Source organism: Drosophila santomea, chromosome 2L (genome assembly GCF_016746245.2).
Source record: "Drosophila santomea strain STO CAGO 1482 chromosome 2L, Prin_Dsan_1.1, whole genome shotgun sequence".
In the NCBI taxonomy this organism is placed as follows: domain Eukaryota; kingdom Metazoa; phylum Arthropoda; class Insecta; order Diptera; family Drosophilidae; genus Drosophila; species Drosophila santomea.
This window is the reverse complement of record NC_053016.2, coordinates 18,837,543-18,857,432: the sequence shown is the minus strand read 5'-3', so window position 1 is coordinate 18,857,432 and position 19,890 is coordinate 18,837,543. Positions and strand designations below refer to the sequence as shown.

At 43.5% G+C, this 19,890-nt stretch overlaps 3 protein-coding genes across 8 annotated transcripts; 1 reads left to right on the top strand and 2 right to left on the bottom strand.

The window, feature by feature from the left end:
• Window positions 1-105: 105 nt before the first annotated feature.
• LOC120450138 (histone acetyltransferase KAT6A) lies at window positions 106-11,749 on the bottom strand. 5 transcript variants are annotated; one of them, XM_039633007.2, is made up of 7 exons: window positions 7,180-7,220; window positions 5,886-6,133; window positions 4,632-4,865; window positions 2,411-3,410; window positions 1,914-2,342; window positions 1,573-1,855; window positions 107-1,442 (listed from the first exon to the last, which is right to left on the bottom strand). In XM_039633007.2, the coding sequence occupies exons 1-7, from the start codon at window positions 7,203-7,205 to the stop codon at window positions 1,248-1,250; spliced, it is 2,415 nt and encodes an 804-aa protein (XP_039488941.1). In that variant the 5' UTR covers window positions 7,206-7,220; the 3' UTR covers window positions 107-1,247. The 5 variants fall into 5 exon arrangements, with proteins under 5 accessions (XP_039489278.1, XP_039488941.1, XP_039489196.1 ...); XM_039633262.2 differs by lacking the exon at window positions 7,180-7,220 and adding an exon at window positions 11,283-11,749 and having other exon boundaries at window positions 108-1,442; XM_039633173.2 differs by lacking the exon at window positions 7,180-7,220 and adding an exon at window positions 8,923-8,956 and having other exon boundaries at window positions 108-1,442.
• Window positions 9,662-11,208, top strand: LOC120450418 (facilitated trehalose transporter Tret1). The gene has a single exon (XM_039633463.2). The coding sequence runs from the start codon at window positions 9,768-9,770 to the stop codon at window positions 11,097-11,099; it is 1,332 nt and encodes a 443-aa protein (XP_039489397.1). The 5' UTR covers window positions 9,662-9,767; the 3' UTR covers window positions 11,100-11,208.
• Window positions 11,750-12,434: 685 nt separating the features above from the next.
• Window positions 12,435-18,341, bottom strand: LOC120450497 (protein eiger). Of its 2 annotated transcripts, none has more exons than XM_039633586.2 (7): window positions 17,497-18,341; window positions 14,921-15,046; window positions 13,627-13,934; window positions 13,461-13,565; window positions 13,283-13,347; window positions 13,116-13,205; window positions 12,435-13,050 (listed from the first exon to the last, which is right to left on the bottom strand). In XM_039633586.2, the coding sequence occupies exons 1-7, from the start codon at window positions 17,665-17,667 to the stop codon at window positions 12,686-12,688; spliced, it is 1,230 nt and encodes a 409-aa protein (XP_039489520.1). In that variant the 5' UTR covers window positions 17,668-18,341; the 3' UTR covers window positions 12,435-12,685. The 2 variants fall into 2 exon arrangements, with proteins under 2 accessions (XP_039489520.1, XP_039489603.1); XM_039633669.2 differs by having other exon boundaries at window positions 13,116-13,187.
• Between the last annotated feature and the right edge of the window lie 1,549 nt (window positions 18,342-19,890).

The window sequence follows — 19,890 nt, the reverse complement described above, 5'->3', positions numbered from 1 at the left end:
TGACTTTGAGAGTAACAAATATGACAGACAACTCCGAGCAGCCCAATAACTTGACAACACACAGGTTTTGGGATATTCCCGATATATTTATATTCGACATTTATGATAACTGTATAGCAATAAATATTTTCAAATACGGAATTTGTTTTGTTTTTCAAACTGTAGCATATACATCAAGTTTAAATATATATTTGTTCGTTTATGTAAATACATTAATAATATTTTGATTTCGCAACCAAACGTCTTGCTGTTGTTCAGATTGGTATATGCTGGCCCTAAAAGATTTACACATTTATTAAACTCCTTGTATATATTAATAATCACATCTATAGATTTGTTAGAGCTTCAAATATTTGTCTTAGTTATGTCCATTTATTGTAAGCACGTTGAAACACATTAATGTATATGTTCATCTGTAGACAAGTAATGCGGAGAGAGAAGTCTCAGATAGTTAGTTGCTTTGCAAGTGGCGTTCGCAAAGATACATAGTTTTTCCCGTTGTAGGCTAAAATCGTTATATATGGTATTTGCTAAGTGTATGTGCCATGTAGTATGTATGGTGTGTAGTGTGTGGTGTGTGGTGTGTGGTGTATGGTGTATGTGCACACATCCAAGTCAAAAGCGAATTGAAGAATTCTGGCGGTGACTGTGGAGGACTAGCTGCCAATGTGAGCTCTGCCTTTCATATTCCTTAGAATGTCAGGCGAGTTGAGTTACTTAAAAAGCAGTTTGTGGATTAGATACTTGTATGTATTGGTTACGCATATGTATGTTTCGTCTATGATCACGTTTGTACACTTAAACACCCATAAAACGTGCAAATATGTTTCGAAAAATTACATTTTACGCTGATCACTTAAACCAAATAAATCGGGCCGCATCGGGCGTCTACTGCGATTAACTAAATCCAAATTGTATATATATCTATATGCATCTCTTTAGGTATCTGGTAAACTCTAGTTGGCTGCTGCCGCCTCGCGAGGCGGACAGGAAAATCCATCAAAATATTAGGTCTTTGTATGCGACGACTATTTGGTTTTGAATCAATCGTTTGATTTTTGCCAGTTCAGCAAGGTTTTTATGTTGTTTTTTTTTTTTTGGTTTTTGGGCTCATACTGTAATCTTCTCTCTCTGCGTTGCATTACGGGTTTTTCATTATCATTTTCATTTTCGATTTATGCTTTTCTTTTAAAACGCACACGAAAAGACGTTAGGAAAACACTGGGCGGCAATCCGGAACAGTCCGCTTAAAGCCCGATCTCCCGCATGGCCCTGTACAAGCAGGGGTTCTTCAAGCACTCCCGAGGACCCAGCTGCCGGCCATGGGATCCCCGCAGGATCATCAGGATGGAGCGGGCCGCCGACTGGCACTCATTGCTGTCGCCGCAAACGCCGTCCGCCTCCGCCAAGTACTGATAGTCGCAGGCCACCTGCGAGGCACCCTGAAAACACAAGTACAATAGGTTTAGGCTTTTGCAAACTACACTGAAGAAGTTTGCTTCTAAGCAAAGGATCCTGTCTAGCAAAATACTTCAAGTAAGAAACAGGTACACCAGCTGGTACACCACTTACACATAGATAGCATATCTGGTGAACGCCGCAGAGGGGCAGGAGCTCCTGGTTAATGTCCCCGGAGATGAGATCGACGCCCCGACAGCGCTCCGCCATGGACTCGATGATGGGGCACTGGTTGGAACCCACTATGTAGTTCTTGTTGCCCAGGTAGGCGTCGTTAAGGGTCTCGTAGGGGGCACTGCCCAGGCTGAGGGCCTCCTCCATGGTATTTGGCTGCTCCGGATAGCGCAAGTAACCACTGCGCTTCTTCTTTTCCATGTCCTTGGGTGGTTTCGAGTCTCTGGGGGTTATGCCAGATATGCACACCGAAATATTGAAGATGGAAGCCCTCTACTCACTCAGCTAGTTGATCCGCCTGCTCCTTCTTCACCGACTTTTTGGAAAGCCAGTAATTGGAGTCCAACGCGTTCTCCTCGGATTCCGGCTCGATGGTATTGCGCATGAGGTGACTCTCGTTGTCCACTGATCGCCTCAGCTTATCCAGAGCCCTGCGCATTTTCTCCAGACTGTAAGCGGTTGCCAGGCGGGAGAGGACATGGTCCTTGATTCTGCGGATGTCGTCCTTGCTGTTGAGGCCCTCGTGGGCTCCTGTATACTTGATGGTCTCGTCGATGATGAAGTCCTCGATGGATTGTAGCTTCTTGTCCATGCTGTCCAGTTTCTCGGCATCGAAGTCACGCTTCTTTTTCTCCGCCTCGGAGCTGTCATCGTCATTTTCTTCATCATTGTTGGTGCTGCTATCCGTTTCACTGCGTTTCTTTAGGGTTCTGGTTGGGATTCAATTTGTGTAGGCCATAAGAAATGCTTTAGAAAGTAATCTCCCCGCAAAACTCACTCTTTTTTCTGGGAGGACTTCTTCTTGCGATCGAGTCCGAAGTATTGCGACCAATCTATGGACTTCTTTGCCCGGAGCATCAGGTGACCCACAGTGGGAGCATGGAGGTGTTTAGGGCTCCCGCCATTTCCAGATAGACTAGCTGCAGCTCGTTTCTTCTTGCGCCGTCGCTCCTCGGCTTCCTCGGCCTCCAGGTCAGCTTCCCCATCCTCCTCGTCAAACTCGTCGTGGTCATCCTCATCGGAGCTCTCCTCACCCTCCTCATCATGCTCGTCAGCCTCCGGATCCTCGGCGTTCTCGTCATGCGCGTGATCACTTCGTTTGCGATGGCGATACTCGGGCGACATTCCAGGCACGTGGCCACCATGATGACCGGCGTGGCCGCCATGCTGAACCATTTCACCGGCGCCCGCTGGAGCGGATGTGGGCGTCTCCTTGGGTGTGATGTTCACGCGCTGAAAGTTGATCTCCAGACGCATATCCCCCAAGGCGGTGGCGGTGGCTGGCGGGGATTCGGGAAGTTTGGTCGTCACCCTTGGCTGTTCATCCGCCGACCGCTTGCGTTTCTCCTCGGGATGTGATTGGGGTTCTCCGGGCTTGCCGAACAGCTCGCTCAGCTCCTGGGCCACTCGCTCATCGGTTCTGGCCAACGGAGATTCCGGATTGGAGTTGCTGGTGCTCCTCTTGGCCACCGGGAAGCGCTTCCTCTTGTCGCCATTATACGGCAACCATGGAAGAACCGGATACGAGCGCTTCTTTTGCATTAGCAAGTAGTAAGGGGGCACTCGCATCCGCTTCTTCTGCTCGAACTGCTCGACATCCTGTTCCGGGTCCTGTTGGGTTTTCGCCTGATCCAGGTGGCGCCACCATTGACGCACTGCATCCCGATCCCTGGCCTCTTCGATCTCGCGCAGAAACTGCTCCGTCAGCTCATTGTGTGCGGGCTCTGCGTTCAAAGGTTGAATTTCACGCTCACGGAAAGCCGAAGGTGCGGGTCCATCTGAAAAATAATTGGAAAAGGAATTTGGGAAATTAATTTGGTCCTCGAGTTTACTGAATGTGTGAATTAACATAAACTTGTATGCTTTGATTTATTTGTTAATTATGAGTTATAAAATAACCATGCCTTCATTACCACCAGGTTATTTTATGTTTAGCCACACTGACATGTGGCTACATATTAAAAAAGCTATAAAGATTCTAATATTTATGTGTTTATTACCTTAAGAATCCGAATTAATTTAAATAAAGAAGTGGGGTGAAAATAAAGCATAAAAACTTGATAAATATCTTGATTTTCGACGTTTGCTTTTCCGATCAATGAAAAATGACTTAACTTTGACCTTGGCAAAAACATAATATGGCATAAAGACAGTCGATAAATCCTGGCCGTGTGTGTGGAGGACATGCCTCAAGTTGCTGCGTCGGCCGGCCATTAAATCAAATGACAGGAAGACAGGCAGGATCTGTCGGTCCTGAGCCGCTTCCAGCTGATTGCATTCATCATCGGGACTCTGGAGTAGAGCCACATCCATCGTCCCACTCAGCACTCACAAGTTAATCGGAGCTAAGTGGTTTCAGCCAGGCCATTGTTGGCCCAATCCACTCCGAACTTCGCTGGCTCCTCAAGTGGACGCATGCTCGCAGAAGCTCATGGATGTCCACAGTTTGGGTCTGGATAATAGCACTTAAGGATTAGACCCATAAATTGTTTTCGGTGATTCGCATTCAAAAGTAGCCACTTGGGCAAGGTGCTAAAACTTGTCCATTAGTGCGCTCCTCAATCAGGATGTTTTAGGAAAAAAGGTTCTTAAAATATGCTGTCATACTACTGAGAGCTTTGGAATTTATAGACGAAACACATCAATTTAAGCTGTAAATTACAATATATAAGCAATTGAATGAACTACTATGAATGAACAAATGAAATAGCTTCCTCACTATTATATGAAAACTTGATATTTATGATTATACAATCTCATATATTCAATGGAGTGCTACAAATCATTTAGGTCTGTGAGGAATCTTTCTAATGAAATCGGTGCAACAAAGTTTAACTTTAATTCACTTTTGCTGGGGCTATCATGCTCACATGTTTCCAATCAATTACAAATTAAACAGCAAACTAGCATTGTGCAGTGCTACGTGAAGGACCTTCATAGTGAATAGCCATTTTGAGGTGCGTGATTTTCTGTGGTTCAGTGCTGTGGTTCCGACTTACCGAACTGCTCGTCACGTTCCCGAAACGAGGAGAAACGCTTTCTCTTCTCATCGGACGGATTGCTGGGGCCCAAGTCGCCTCCGTCATCGAGTCCCAGCCCCATGCCCAGACCCAAGCCCAATCCCAGGTTGTGATCCGGACCGTAGTTGTCCTCGTCGCGTTCTAAGTACTTGCCAAGTGCCTTATTAACTCGATGGCGATTCCGATTCCTATTCTTGCCAAATAAATCGCCATCTGTGCGAGCGGGGGTGGTGAAGAGGGGTTGGTGAAGAGGTGGAGTGGCCAAAAGAGAAAAGAAAAGGAAACGAGGAAAAGTAACAGCGGTCCATGTGACTGTGAGGGGAAATCCGGAAAATCTGTGCTTGGGGATCGGCTATCCGAGGCACGTGCACTCCGCATGCGGCTTCCCAACTTCTACTTTCCGCCACTCTGCCTTCACCTGCCTGTGATGGATATCACTTTCAGACTTCAACCACGACTTGTGGTTTCATAATCTACACATGCAGTTGACGACCATCTTCAGTAGCAGCCACACAAATCTAATAATAATATCTCGGCTTATACTCGTATGTATTGGCATATGGAGGAATGTGCGTCACTGAACAGAAATCACCAGTAGATGCAGTGTATAATTTTTAGAATTTTATGCACATTCAAATATTATATGATTCTAATTTTGAGTAATATTTAAAATATTTTACCAATTAGATATTATGTTTAGTTATAAAAACATCTTGCGCTAGGGTACAAATACGAATGTTACTTATTAAAGCCGCATCAAATAGCAAGCAGTATTTAAAACTATCAAAATATAAATATTTTTAAACACATTTTTTTTAATGATGTTACTACATATTTACTTTTGTACGTATGTTAGTTAGGTTTAAGATATTATATTCTGTAAAAATGTTAAGACATCTAAAAGTTCATTTATAAATACTATAAAAATTATACTGTTTTCGAACAATTTTCAAACAACTTTTTCCATACTTTTTGTTTTGTTCAAGCACACACTGCAATTTAATCGACAAGTACAGGGTATGCATTAAATATTGATAAGCTACCGCGTAGGTTAGAGCATCCTAAAGGTCTTGCCTGGCGTTCGCTCTAGTTCCACCATAACCTGAACGTTAATCAAAGTTCAAATTTCATGGGGAATTGCTTGATTAACTTACGCCGGCAAAGGTGAAGGTCTGCTCTTTTCCCTGAGGAAAACCAATTTCCCGGCCAGATTCGCCCAGCCCCCTCACTCACCTTCTTCCCAGTCGTCCAAAGCGGGTTGCGGAGGCGCGTTCAGTGGATACTTGGCCGCCTCCCGACGATGCAGTTCATCCACGGCCGCCTGCAGCGAAAATGCGGCGGTGCGTTGCGGTGTCGCTAGGATGCACTGCATCACCGCCAGCAGCACCACCATGGCACCACTGGGGCCTACAAATCGTTTGGCCATTGCCTCGCTAGCTGCTTTCCTTCTTTCACTCTGACACCAAATTGGGCTCCTAAATCTGGAAAAGAGAATTTAAAATACATATTACAAAAAAAATATATATAATTCGGACGTCATATCATTATCCTTTGGACTTTTTTTCAGGATTTTTTATAGTCTGGTACACTTTTATAATGCAATATATAAAATATTTGTCTTTAACACTTTGTTATAAAACAAGACGACATTTTCGAAAGGTTCTGAAGTTAAGTCATTTGAAGACGGCAAGGTCTTTTAAAACTTAGTATTGAAGCTTCCATCGAATTGTTTAAATTTTCGATCGGAAAACGTGGCTTAGAAAAACCAGTTAGGTGTTGAACGTACGCGATTAAAATGGATTTTACGCCCGACACGTTTCCGACAGGTGCGTAAAAAACTTTTAATTACATTTGCACTTTAAAGCGTTGTCCTTTCCGTGCATGAATGTGTGTGTATGTGTCATAGAGTGGGGGTTTTTTGTCGGTGTTTGTGAGTGTGTATCGGGTGTCATCTTTTCGCGGCCACTTGATGGCGTGTGAAATTCCATATTTCCCCGCTTAATTATGCAAACGAGCAGCAGGTACCCGAAAATTCCGGGCTTACGCCGCACGAAGTATTTGAATAATCTGCCCATTTCATCCGACTGACTAATGAAGCAAATCCCACAGCATCATGCATATTGAAAGGACCAAGGAATATAAATCAATAAAATTCCAATGTGCCTGCAAATATCCAGCGTGCTTGGCAAATTATAGGGGAAAACTTTATCCGAGGAGCTATTGTACTCTCCTGCCTGACTTCCGACATTCTTGGTCGCTGACAAAAGCCAAGCTGACAATTATGGGAAACTTGAATTGCTGCTCGGATGCCAACTGCCATTGAAATGCTCATCCCGTCCTTATTTATCCGCTCCTCCGCTTGTGCTCAGTTTCATGGTGGCGCACATAAGTATGCTACGCATTTCTCGGACGGAATATATGGCTTGGAAGGAGAATATATGGTAATCACACCAGGACGCCCACTACCCACTACTCACAACCACTCTTCTCCATAGTTCTTCTCATGCTCTTCTCTCTTGGCTCGTACCTGTGGTGGCCACGTTTGCTTTTCATTTCCCCCTATTAAATGTCAAGGCAGCCGACGCTTTTCATTCGCTTTTCCCTGGCTTTTCCTGCGCTTCTAAGGCCACTCCCGCGCTGGTGAAGAACCCTATTTGCGTCTCGCCTGCAGCTGTTCGCTCGTCTCAGTCTCCTTTCATTGTATTATTGCTGCTTGGCTGGCTTTTGTCTAAGAAAGCCAGTCCTTCAGTTGTTGATGTTTTTGTGTCTGTGCCTTCGCTCTAATCCTGATTAAACGCAGCTGCATAAAGCAGATTCCATTTCCCCTCGATTGTAAAGGGTTTCCCAGCCACATGCCTGTTGATCGGGATGTTGCAGTTCCTACAAGCCATCTTATAAGGCCCTTATAATGTGGAAGGAAATTAAATGGGACTATATATAGTATACCTTATTTTTAATTCAGATATAAGGCTAATGTTATTGTAGCTTGAAGTAGAAGCCGCATTGGGCCATGCGAACATTTTAATGTTCCTAGTTTCTCCTACAATGATTTCAGTTATAGTTTTTCTTAAAAAAGTTAAAAAATGTTATGAGAATTCAATTTTATTTGAATGGGAAATTGGAGCAACTTATGTAAGAAAAGATACCATTCTGCTAGGCTATGCAGTAAGAATTCGTTTGTTCTAGAATTTCTCCCAATTTACACTAGGAGTGGCTAACAGGGCGTATGATTAATATGCATTGCTTTCTAAACGTCGTTTTAATTCTATGGCAATTCGATTATGATCAATTCAAGCAACTAAAGCCTTTATAAGCTACGGGTTAGTGGGAATCACTGCACACAGCTCAAGTGGTGCACGGGGCGTATGATTAATATTGATTGATGCCGCTGTCGTCTTACGTCTCCAACATCAAACGGAGTCAGTGCTAATAATTTATTGAGTTTCTGGTGAAAAGGCTCTGCTTCTCGCCAATCAGATTTCCCGACCGAACAAATGCGACCCAGCAGGGCATTTAAATTAGCGTCCTAATTGAATTTGTCGCAGCAACCATGGATACTACTGCTCTATATATACACTTATACCAGGAGTCCTGCTCCCGGACATTTTGCGCTAGAAAAGAGATCCTTTTACGGGAATTGGGACAAATTGAATCGGTCTTTGGGCCGGCGACTAAGTGAATGTGAACGCATTGTGGCGGCAAAGGAAGCGGCTAATTAGGGGCCGGGAAAGCTTTTTGCCTTAAAATATTTAAGGCCACCGAGGCAAATGTCCTGTCCTGGGGGCAGTTGCCAACTTGTTAGCCAAGATTTTGCGACCGTGTGTATGTATCAGATATTCAGGGAAATGCCCGAGGTACTTTGTCAACAGGCCAACAAACAATTCATCAGCTCCATTGTCCAATTAGTGAATCCTGGGAGTTGCAAATGAATTGTACGCAATTATTTGGGCTGCGCTCCGCACTCCCACGAATAAAAATATATCCATATATACACACACGCCCACCAGCGAAATCAATGGTAACGGAAAACGCTGTGCAACATTTGCGTAATTTCCCTGCCACACACACACACACTGGCCAAAAAGTTGGCACTTTCCACAACTCACTTGGATTGTTTTAACTATGCCGTTTATTTTCGCGACTCTCGAGTGCAGTTTTCCCTGCGAATTTTCCACTTTCTGCCAGACACTTTTCACAACATGGCGTCACGCCTACGCCAGCACCACACAGGAAGCGCTCGTCACTGCCAGCCAGTAGCCACTGTACCCACCTCTGTGCTCAGCCAAGGCGGAACCAAGAGTGTCGCCAGTCTCTGGAGCTTCCATGCTTTATACAGGACCCGCGAGGACCGACGCCACCCGAAGCTCTCCGAGCGCCTGCTCCTCGTCCTCGCGTGTGGCAGCTGGAAGGCGGGGGCGTGGCCGGGGGAGAGAAAGCTTTCAGCTGCAGCCGAGCTTCGTTCGGTAAGACACTGAACAAAATGCTTATAGATAATTGTAAAAAAATTAAAAAAAAAAAGGATTTAATACTCCAAAGCAAAATAAAAGAGAGCGAACGTCGAGCCAATTAAAATTTTATTTTGACTTATCGGTGGTAAAAAACAGACAAAAGCAAGAGAGAATGCTATAGTGACTATCAGGTACCTGTTACTCAGCCATTGGAAGGAAGGAGAAATATTTAAATTTTTCTGGCATTTTGATAGAAATAGAAAACAACAATAATTAAATGAAAAACATTTAAAATCTTTTAAATAGAAAAAAACAATAATTAAATGAAAAACTATTAAAATCTTTCAAAAGTGTGTGCGTGGTTCTGGGTGTTAGATTGGTCGTGTCAAAAAGGTTTTTCGTAAATCGATAGAAATAGATAGATAGACTTCCTGCATCCTTCTACCTGTTACATACTTCTCGACAATTTGAATATACCCTAAGAATGCCAATAAGAGGAATCTTTTTGGACTTTTCTATATATCTTAAGTTTGTAGAACGTAGTATTACTATTAGGTAGGCTTAGACACTGTAGACACACATAGTTTCAGTGCCATTTCTTCAGTTTTTTTTTTCAGTTTCCACAATATAAATCGATCACTGTTTTCTTCGTCCATTAAAATTCAAAATGGGAGCCGCCGCTCAGTTTTTTGTTGGTTTCATCGGCGCGTTAGGCGCCTTTTGCCTAGGCGCTGTGATCGGCTGGTCGGGACCTGTGGAGAAGGAAGTCAAGAACTCCGAAGCGTACGACTTTACCCCTGGACAAACGGAATGGGGTCTGGTGGGATCTCTGATGACTCTGGGAGCAGCGTTCTCGTGCATTCCGGTGGGCGTGCTCATTAGCAAGATCGGGCGGAAGACGACAATGCTGGCCCTGCTGCCCCCATTCTTCATCGGATGGCTCCTGATCATTCTGGCGAAACATATAGCAATGCTGCTGGTCGGACGCTTCATAGTGGGATTCTGCGGAGGAGCGTTCTGCGTGGCTTGTCCTATGTACGTCACTGAGATAGCCCAGGTGCAGTACCGCGGCATCATGGGATGCTTCTTTCAGCTGCTCATCGTCTTTGGCATTCTGTACGCCTTTGTGGTTGGAGGCTTTGTGAAGGCCTTCTACTTCAACATTGCGTGCGCCGTCTTGCCCGTAATCTTCTTCGTATTGCTGATTTGGATGCCGGAATCTCCGGTTTATTTGGCCCAAAAGGGAAACCCCGAGAAGGCGGAGAAATCGCTGAAATTTCTGCGAGGTAAGGATGCGGATGTAGGCGGTGAGCTGAAGGAAATGAGCGCCGAGGGCCAAAAGGAGGCCAGCGTTGGGAAACTACTCTGCCGCAAGGTTACCCTCAAGGGACTGTTTCTCTCCATCGGTCTCATGCTGTTTCAGCAGATGACGGGCATCAATGCGATCATTTTCTATACCACATTCATCTTTGAGAAGGCAGGTTCGACACTGGAGCCCCGAATATCCACGATTATAGTGGGTATTGTGCAGGCAATCGCCACCATCGTCTCGATCCTGGTAATTGAGAAAATCGGTCGCAAGATACTTCTGATGGTCTCCGCGTTCTTGATGGGTATCAGCACCCTGATCATGGCCATTTACTTTGGCTTGTTGATGAAATCTGGTGTCGGGTGGCTGGCCCTAATGGCCGTTTGCATTTTTATTATCGGGTTCTCCCTGGGATTCGGTCCTGTCCCCTGGTTAATGATGGCCGAGCTCTTCGCCGAGGACGTTAAGGCCCTGGCAGGGTCGATAGCCGGGACTACCAATTGGTGTTTTGCTTTTATCGTAACCCTTCTCTTTCCGGTTCTTAACGACAGTATTGGAGCTACAGCGTGCTTTGCGATCTTCTTCGGATTTTCGGTGGCCGCCTTTGTATTCATACTTTTCCTGATTCCCGAGACGAAGGGAAAAACACTTAACGAGATTCAAGCCAAGCTGGGCCAGAAAGCCGAATAATACTTGCAATCAACACATTTCTTTAGGGATTCCAATCTATGGATCTCTAATTGAAGAACGCTAAAATTCAATGTCCCTTAAAATATGTATATTATATGGTTCTGCAGTAGAAATTCGCCAATTCATTTAAAAGACCACCTGTTGACATTTCCACTTCGTTCCTGATATAGATTTCCGACTCACCATTTCGGGCCACTTTTGTACTACTTTAAACGAGAAGGCGAAACACACTGCACTGAAACTAGAAACGAATTGCCATACTCTGCATGCGAAATGCACTTAAATGCGCTTTGACTTCGGATGCAATCGGAGGGTAAACAGCCGTATTGTCCAGGTAAATAGTCGAAAGCTTTCCGGCTGCCAGGATGCCATTTCCCCAGCAAGTTCGGGCCTGGTTGCGATTTCCTGGCCAGTGCGCATGGCACACGGAACATCTGACGGAGCTGCAGCTGGGGGTTATGTACCCACGTTCTGGGCAGGCCAAGAGCACATACAAATTCCGGGAACGAACTGTTGCTCTCCCATCGGCAGGACGTGAATCCGAGCCACCTGTTACTCTGCCCGCCCGACAATCAGCATGCATTCGCCTTCAATTACTTCCGGAGTTGGCCCTCTCAACCACTCGAAATTTGTTTTCAGGAGGGCGAAAAATGGGGAATAAAATTAAATATTCAGCATAGAGGTGGGCTCTACAATGCGGAACCATATCTTGTCATTTTAATTCTGCGTTAAACTCCTCTTAAACTTAAATGATAAAATGATTCCCCTTGAATGGGAAACTCATGTACTCAAGTACTCATACAACTTGTCTTCTTGGTTAATGATGACGCCTCTAGTTCCAAATATCTTCATTAATTGTTTTCAAGAAAAGTTTACTAGGCAACACAGGGTATAACTAATTGATTATTTGAGCAATCAAGCTTATCGTGAAAATGCCACCTCAATATTTTCTTGTACATGAAGTCGGCAAGACTGATGACTGTACCCTAGCCTCCCCTTCGTGTCCAATTGTCCGAATTCTCGAAATAGGTGGGAAACAAGACTGGGAAAACCGAACTTCCTAGCTCTCTTCCTAGTTTCCATGACAATGATGCAGATGTTGCCCGAGACAGACGCTCGAGCTGCTGCACAACTCCCGGTCCGGATATTATTCAGTTGCAAAGCAATTGCCCTGCCCTTTGACGAAATTCCATTCACGATTTTTAATAAAGACCATAGTAAGCAGGAATTGCGCAAATAAAGCGGGGAAAATCTCCTTTGAATGCCTCTTCATGTGGGATTCGAATTGCAAATGCTAAGATTATTTTCAATTGAGCGGGTAACAGACATTTCATGTAAAGCTACATACATTTTTATTCACTGTTTAGAGTCGAACGAGTATATACAAAATAAATATGATTTTCCTCCGTTTTCTGACTAATCCATGCAGTATACGTGATTCCGATTGAGATTAGGTGATGAGTGACTAAGACTAGGTACTACGAACTAATGGATTCACGCTGGCGACGAACCGCATTCACGAGCAGTCGTGGGGACTAAAGCTTAAACTGGTATTCCATCTTTTGACCGGGGATAATCTCTCAATTTTACACCTTGAAGATGCCAAAGTAGCTTCGGTTGTTCCCCTCCCGCAGAACGGCATTTCGATCGTTGTGAATGTCCTTCAGATGGATCCTCTCGTTTCGTTCCAGGTGGATCAGACCACTCGTGTGGCAGGTGTGCACCTTATGTGGCATGTTGGTGGGCACCGTGTTCAGGCACTGCAGGAACGGAGTGTCTCCTTGAAAGACGATAAATCCGTTCTGGTCGTGCGAGTTATTGTAGCAGATCTGGGCGTATACGTAATATAGACCCGTATTGGTCACCGTCAAGACGCCATCGCGCGTTTGAAAGTGTCCCTGATAGGAGTTTCTCTCGTTATCATTTCCTATATACATATCTCCATGGTAGCCTGAGAAAATCAAGAAGTAAGTTCATTAGTTGCCTGAGGCACATTAGTCGCAAGCATCTCCTTACCCATACTCCCTTGGTGACGCCGTCTGCTACTCAGGTGGAAGTGGGCTGCTGGCCTCGAGTCGTCGGATCTGGCTGAAAGAAGAGATTCACCTGCAAATTAACAGAGGTGCAAATAGAGATTTGGTATTCGATTTCTGCCAATTGTATCGGTTTTCTACACTACACACCTTTGCGGACCAGGAGGTGGCGACTGCGGGAATGCATCCTGCGGCGGTGGTGAAGTGGTGCAGGGCTTCAAATAAAGAAAATATACATGTGTTTAGTTACGCAGTTAACAATCTAACCTAAGCCTACAAGATATTAATGTATTTTCCTGACCTGTAATGACCAGAGAAATGTACTCACCTCTCTTTGGAAATGGCCTCCTTCGATGCCTTTTCCCGAAGCTCTGTGTGATTTCCTTGAATATTCTGCTCCTCATGACGTACGTCGGCAATCGAGCGAGATTTCCTGTAAAGGGGATAATCAGAGGCTGAAACGTTATGTCCCTGAAAACTCCATCGGTGCTTACCTCTCGTTCCTCTTTTTGTGGGCATTATAGTTGGTGAAGTCATCGAACACATTGTCATCATTCGAGGCGGAGGATGCACTGTCCGTCTCGCCCTCGCCCTCTGCAGTGGTCTCAGATGTGGGCGTGGTTCCGGTGTGTGCATTGTTGAGTTTGTTTAACATATCAGTGTAGTCCTCGTAGTCATCCACGGGGCCGTAGATATCTTCGTCGTCCTCCCCGTCTGCAACGGAATCCAGACCATCGTCGTCGTCCTCCTCATCCGTTAGGCCATCAACCTTTTTGGGATAGTCGATGAGGGCATTCTCGTACTGCAACGAAGAGATGGGGTCAGCATTTTGGGTCAGAACACTTGGCCAAGTACGTGACTGCAGCTGGCACAGTCCTGGCACATATCTCACATCCATTTGGGACGTTCATTTTTAGACACACGCCCGCAGCTCAGGCTGTTTCGTCATCATCCTAATTGATGGCGCCTCGCTCGGAAACATAATATACATATATGTACATATGTACGTATATTTAAAAACGGAGGAAACTCTCAAGAGAATTGGCTCCGCAGATGCCCAGCCATCAAAATATAAATAAATCTTAAAATCTTGAAACGATCTCCGCCCATTAGGCCATCTGATGAGATTCGATCAATCGTCACATAGAGCCAAAAGCGATCGCTCGCCTTGAACGACTATATCTACTGATAGAGCCTAGTATTTTTTCTGAATTATTGGGGTTTTTGCCTTTTGTCACTTGGGGATTTGTATCTCATAAATTACGTGGACCGGCTGGCGCCTCATGTTTGAATTGAGTGTTTCCCTGCGGAAGGAGACATTATACATACTTTAAATAATCTATGGCAATTTCCTATGGGTTTTTGGCTCGCAGCTAACAAAAGGAATGAAACAAAAAACAGATGAAACCGCTCCGAAATTATATTTTAGCACATAATTCTATAAATATATTTGTATGTCCCACACAATAACCACATAGTATGTCTGGGCATTTTTTGGTGCATTATTTTTAAAAGAGAGGCACAGTGCCTACCGACTAACAGATACCTTATATGTTTTGCTATCAACCGTAAAAATAAACTTCAATATAATGCAACAACAACAACTCAATAACAACAGTTCGATATACCCTCATTAAAAACTCAAGTATCGGCCTCAAGGAATAACAATTATTTTCGACTTTGTAAACAACTCGAGAGATCTGTATTTACCTGAGGCAAATGTTACAGCCCCTGCCCATCGAAGAGTAAAAATATTGATGTTTCAGAGTGATTTACGCAATTGCTCACCTCCTTTTGGAACTCGTCGAACTCATCCAGATAGTTGATGCCCAAACGCTGCTGGAGATTATCTACGACTCGCTTCAGGGTCTTCAGCTCCTTGTCCAGATGCGATACGCGAGTTGTCTGCCAGATCTGCAAGATAATTCAATTGTTACAGACTCATTCAGGCTGTCTTCTAATCATCCGGTCATTGGCAATTGGGCAATCAATTTAATGTAGCCCCAGCCCCAATTAAACATCTATAGCTGGTGCTAAAGCCCAGCACATCATATAACACCCAGTGCCGCGAACTTTTGACACCCGAAAAATATAAAAACTAACTGAACAAACTGATAGAGGCGAGACGATAGAGATTTCGTGGGGAAACACGAATGCGGCGAGGTACGCAGATCGCCACTCAGCCACATAATCTGCTTAATGGATCATTAACATTCGGGCCGAGCAGAGGCCGTATATACTGACACTTCTCAAGTTTCGACTGGCACCCGAAATCAAAAAGAATGGCTCAACTTAAGCCACTGTGCACGCAGACGGGGAAGTATACACATACATGTACATATGTACATATGTATGTAGGTACACTCAGCAACTTCTTGTATAAATTATGGACTTTACGCCGACCCAAGAAACTTGTTTGCGGCGCATGTTTAAGTTTCCAGTAAACCACTTTCCATTGGAGCTTATCGGTGATCAGTAGATCGATCGTAGCGCCTGCAGTTTGTCACTTTCCCAGAGGGCCCAGATGACGAGGGTCACTTTGTAGAGATGTCGGGGCATGTGGACAGGGCAGTGAAATTGAATTAAACAACGAAAAGTGCTTCAAGACTTAACAGAGATTTATGAGGAAAACCGAACGTAGGGCCCACGTCAGTACGTCAGTGGCTGAAGCCAATCATTTACAAGTCAATTGTCAATTGTAGGATTTCCGTTCACTTAAGCCAAAGTTGAGTGGGTCATGGAGGAGTCCAGGGTGGGGGAAGCGCCCGATTCAAGTCCACAAACTTAATCTTCTGCAATTCAAATCCGGATTTCAGCGAGCACAGTCATTCCCAAAGTTATCAGCGAAAAACATGACACAACAACCCACCCAGTAGAAGATTTATCTGCGGCGAATGCATAACAGAACGGACTCTGTGGCATTTAAATCGGTTTAAAGAAAAAAACAAAAGGAAAAACAGACATGTACCGATAAACATTTCTCTAGCATCTGCATCCGCTTTATTTGGATTAGCTGGATCATTAGGAACCGATGTGGCCTAAAGACGTGTCGGTGATGACATCGCTTGATCAACCAAGAAACCGCCGAGCTTCCCGCTCTAAATATAGTTTCATGCCAAATTATAGTTAACCTATCTGCGACGTTCACGGATCATAAAGTCTGTTTTCATTTCAATTTATGCATCTGCCGAATTTCGTCTTCAATTTTGGCATCTTTGTTGATGAGAATTTGTGACAAACAGCTTTATAAGCAGAAGCGTGCCAGAGGTTAAGTATTCATTTTTAGATTGCGATTTCGGGGGTGTCTCTATACATACGTTGTTAAAGTCCAATTTGCATATATGTATATTTATTTGCAATTTATTTTGGCAAGCTACTGAAATAAACATTTCCGAAAAATAGGAGTCTGTTCGGAGTCTTGAAGTGGTTCATGGCTGAATGGAATCTCTTTCCGTTTTATGCTCTTAGTACTTTATTGGTACAATCTGGTCTCCAGATGAATATAACTATCTTTGTGATGGCTTTCGGAGACATATCTTATCGAAATTATAAATTAATTTACCGAAACAAGCCATTCTGAGAAAAATTCATCAAAAGTATTTCGGTTACTGTGAAGTCTAAAAATCGGTGTGAAATCAACAAACATTATATTGACAGTAATTATGGTTTCCCCACTTAGCCGCTCAAGATTTCATTGAACAACATAGCCAATAACAACTCATTCCTATCTACATTCTGGGAAAACTCCCACCAATAACTGATATTCCCACACCTTTGGAATTTCGACGAATTATTGATCGCCACACAGCAACAAAAGCATAGGCATTCAAGTGTGGAATGGCCGTTTCAATTTGGAGCTGATTACTATAATCTTTTTCCAATTATATTCAATAATTAAATCTATTGAGCAAATCTATTGAATTTCGTATGATAAAACATAAATTTGCACTGAATAGACTAAAATACATGTGTATGTAATACAAATATTTTAAAATATGGTATACTATTTATTACTTATAATAATAATTCAATTATAATTACTAATTAACAATTAATATAACATATTTAAAAAGTGTTAATAATTACTAATACATTTGTATGACAAGTGCATCAAATGAATAACATTTTAATTATACATCTTAAAGCATGGTTTGTTATCTTAAGAGGAATAATAAGGGCGAAAAGCTAAATAACACCATTGTTTCCCTCTATATATTATTTAATAACATCTTAATGAAAATATATAAAATATATATAATTTTATGCAGTTTATAGACTATTTGGTGTGTTTAGATGGTGGGCAATAATAAATTTTTGGGCAGTAAGTGTATCTGAAGTAAATGTATCTGCTAAGAGAAACTTACCGTTAGTGCGAGAATGGCAACGACCAGCCCCAGACCGATGAACCCCAAAACAAGGGGGATCAGCTGGCGGGTGCGTCGCTGGGCGGTCGCCGTGCTGGTCGCTTTGGCCGGAAAACCATCATCGTTGGCACTCGTTGGCGTTATAAACGGCTTGAGAGTCTCGGCAGTCATAATTGATGAACACTGGTGATCTTAGCGCAACCGGGGCCTCCAGATGCTGACGCTGATGCTGATGATAATGCCGACGACGATGATGAAGATGGCGATCTTGCCCACCCACTCAAGGGCACTCGACAGCTGTTTCCAATCGAGCTTAGTCGCACTTTATATGAACCCACTCTATGTACATATGCATTTAAGATACTACATATACGAGCACACAGAACAACCTCACAGACAGCATGAGACGATAGGCTGCGACATCTATATAGATAAACCTCTCGGGCTGCTGACGGTGCGCTTTTCAGATGTTTTCACTCTTGTTTTATCTACTGCTTGTTTTTCCCTTCCGCGATCGGCAATTCGCAGAAGAAAAGCGCGAAAACAAGTTTCTCGAGATATTATCTCGTTTTATCAGTTCTTGTTTGCGATAAAGGCACAGCGAGAACCAAAAACCAAAAACCAAAAAAACAACACACACATGGACGGTTGGAGTTGTACTTCTGTATTTTTAGTAATTTGCCCGATGGCGAAATTCGATCTTGGTAAGTAGTTAACTGAAACGGATGGCTTTTTTCTTCGCTATCATGCACGCACGCGCTTGCTTCGGATCTCAGATTTTACCGGTTTCTTTCTCGCTTTCAACGTCCGTTCGCGTCGGCGATTCGAATGAGAATGAATTTGAAATGAACTGAACCGAACTTGATTTCTCACGAGCGAGCGGGCAGACTGCGCTGTTTACTTTGTGTAATTATTTTTTGGCAAGGCTCTCCCGGGTGGTGGTGGTGTTTTGGTGCTACAGTGGTCTCTGGCTAAGGCGAGGTAAATTATTTATTAAATTTGTATACTTATATTATATTCCTCACTAAGAGGAACTGCCGTAGATACTACTTTTACTATCTTATAATTTCTTATACGTAGCTACTTACTGCTCGGAGTAAAATGATAAAATATGTCCTTTAGTGTCTCGTCTAAAAGCATATACGTAGTTTTGAAAGCTAAATCTGTTTACGAGAAAAAGATTAAAATTCACATAACTATAATTACAATATCAAACTGAAACGCCCACTTTATTCGTTTAATAATAAAGTTTAATGACATTGCATTTATATTTAATGTTAATATAGAATGAGTGGTAAAGTGTGTAATTAATTTAGTATCTGATGCCAAATAGAAGAGCATCTCTTCGTCGTTAGCCAAGACAGACTGTACTCGGTTCCAATTCTCCTTGCCCATATGGCGATCATAAGTAGCAAAGCGTGTTTGACTTTTTGCGCAGTGTTTTCCACTGCTTTCCATTCTTTTTATGTGTTTTGTGCACTTAAAACCTCCCCCTGCGATTAATAGGGGTGGTTTGGTTGTGGTTTGAAATCGGCACCACTGTAAGCGGCTTCCCCGGCGTTTTTTCTTTGTGTGGCTGCTTTGTTGAGCTCCCTTCATGACTCTGCCATGGAACGAACAGATTCCCGATCTTCGATTCCGATGCCGAATCCCGAGGCGCAGCTAATTGAGTTTCGAAGATCGGCGAATCGTTGACAAACCCATAGATAAGCCAAATGAACTTTTAGCATTTCATTAAAATCGTATTTATTACTACTTAGACCGACGATTTGGGTCTGTCAGCGTCGTGCCTAAGTACGGGTTCCAATTGCGGAGCGCGGGGTAGCCATTAACCTAATGCTGATCCGATCCCATCAGCCAGCGTCGCGACAAGATGTCTGCCTAATCCGCTAACCGGCTGCCTTACGCTGATCAGACCCGTATCGCCGATACGCCCAAGGGTGTCGGAAATCGGTAGAGATGCAAATGTCGGCGCTGGTCTGCTAATTAGTTCCTAATCATCGGCGGCGGACAGGTAGCCAGCCACAGGTAGACTCGGACTGAAACAGCGGGGATCGGATGGCACACGCTTCCGGTGCACTTCTTAACCCATTAGTGGTAATCTTTCTTCACATTCTGCAGGGCTAACCCAATTTGCTTTTAGAATTTAAAATTTTCGGAAATAGTAAATCAACGATTTTCCATTACATTCCCTACACATTGATTTTTGTTTACTTTCTAATCTTTTGTAATTCATCTTTGGTTTCAAACCAAATCCATTTTGAAAAGCTTATCTATCATCAAACGTATAGCAAGAACTTTTTCAATCTAAGCTCTGAAACATTTTGTTTTATTGCACTGTTAATGTAAGTATATGATTTCACGTTCTGTGCTAACATATGTACATATATATTA

Coding starts and splice junctions, on each gene's coding strand:
- LOC120450418 (XM_039633463.2), top strand. CDS start 9,768: ATGGGAGCCGCCGCTCAGTTTTTTGTTGGTTTCATCGGCGCGTTAGGC.
- LOC120450497 (XM_039633586.2), bottom strand. CDS start 17,667: ATGACTGCCGAGACTCTCAAGCCGTTTATAACGCCAACGAGTGCCAAC. Junction 13,348..13,460: donor GAGGCCATTTCCAAAGAGAG/GTGAGTACATTT, acceptor CTTTATTTGAAG/CCCTGCACCACTTCACCACC. Junction 13,206..13,282: donor CCACCTCCTGGTCCGCAAAG/GTGTGTAGTGTA, acceptor GTTAATTTGCAG/GTGAATCTCTTCTTTCAGCC.
- LOC120450138 (XM_039633007.2), bottom strand. CDS start 7,205: ATGAAAAGCAAACGTGGCCACCACAG. Junction 4,866..5,885: donor TTTGGACGACTGGGAAGAAG/GTGAGTGAGGGG, acceptor CCGCTCGCACAG/ATGGCGATTTATTTGGCAAG. Junction 2,343..2,410: donor AAGTCCTCCCAGAAAAAAGA/GTGAGTTTTGCG, acceptor AATCCCAACCAG/AACCCTAAAGAAACGCAGTG.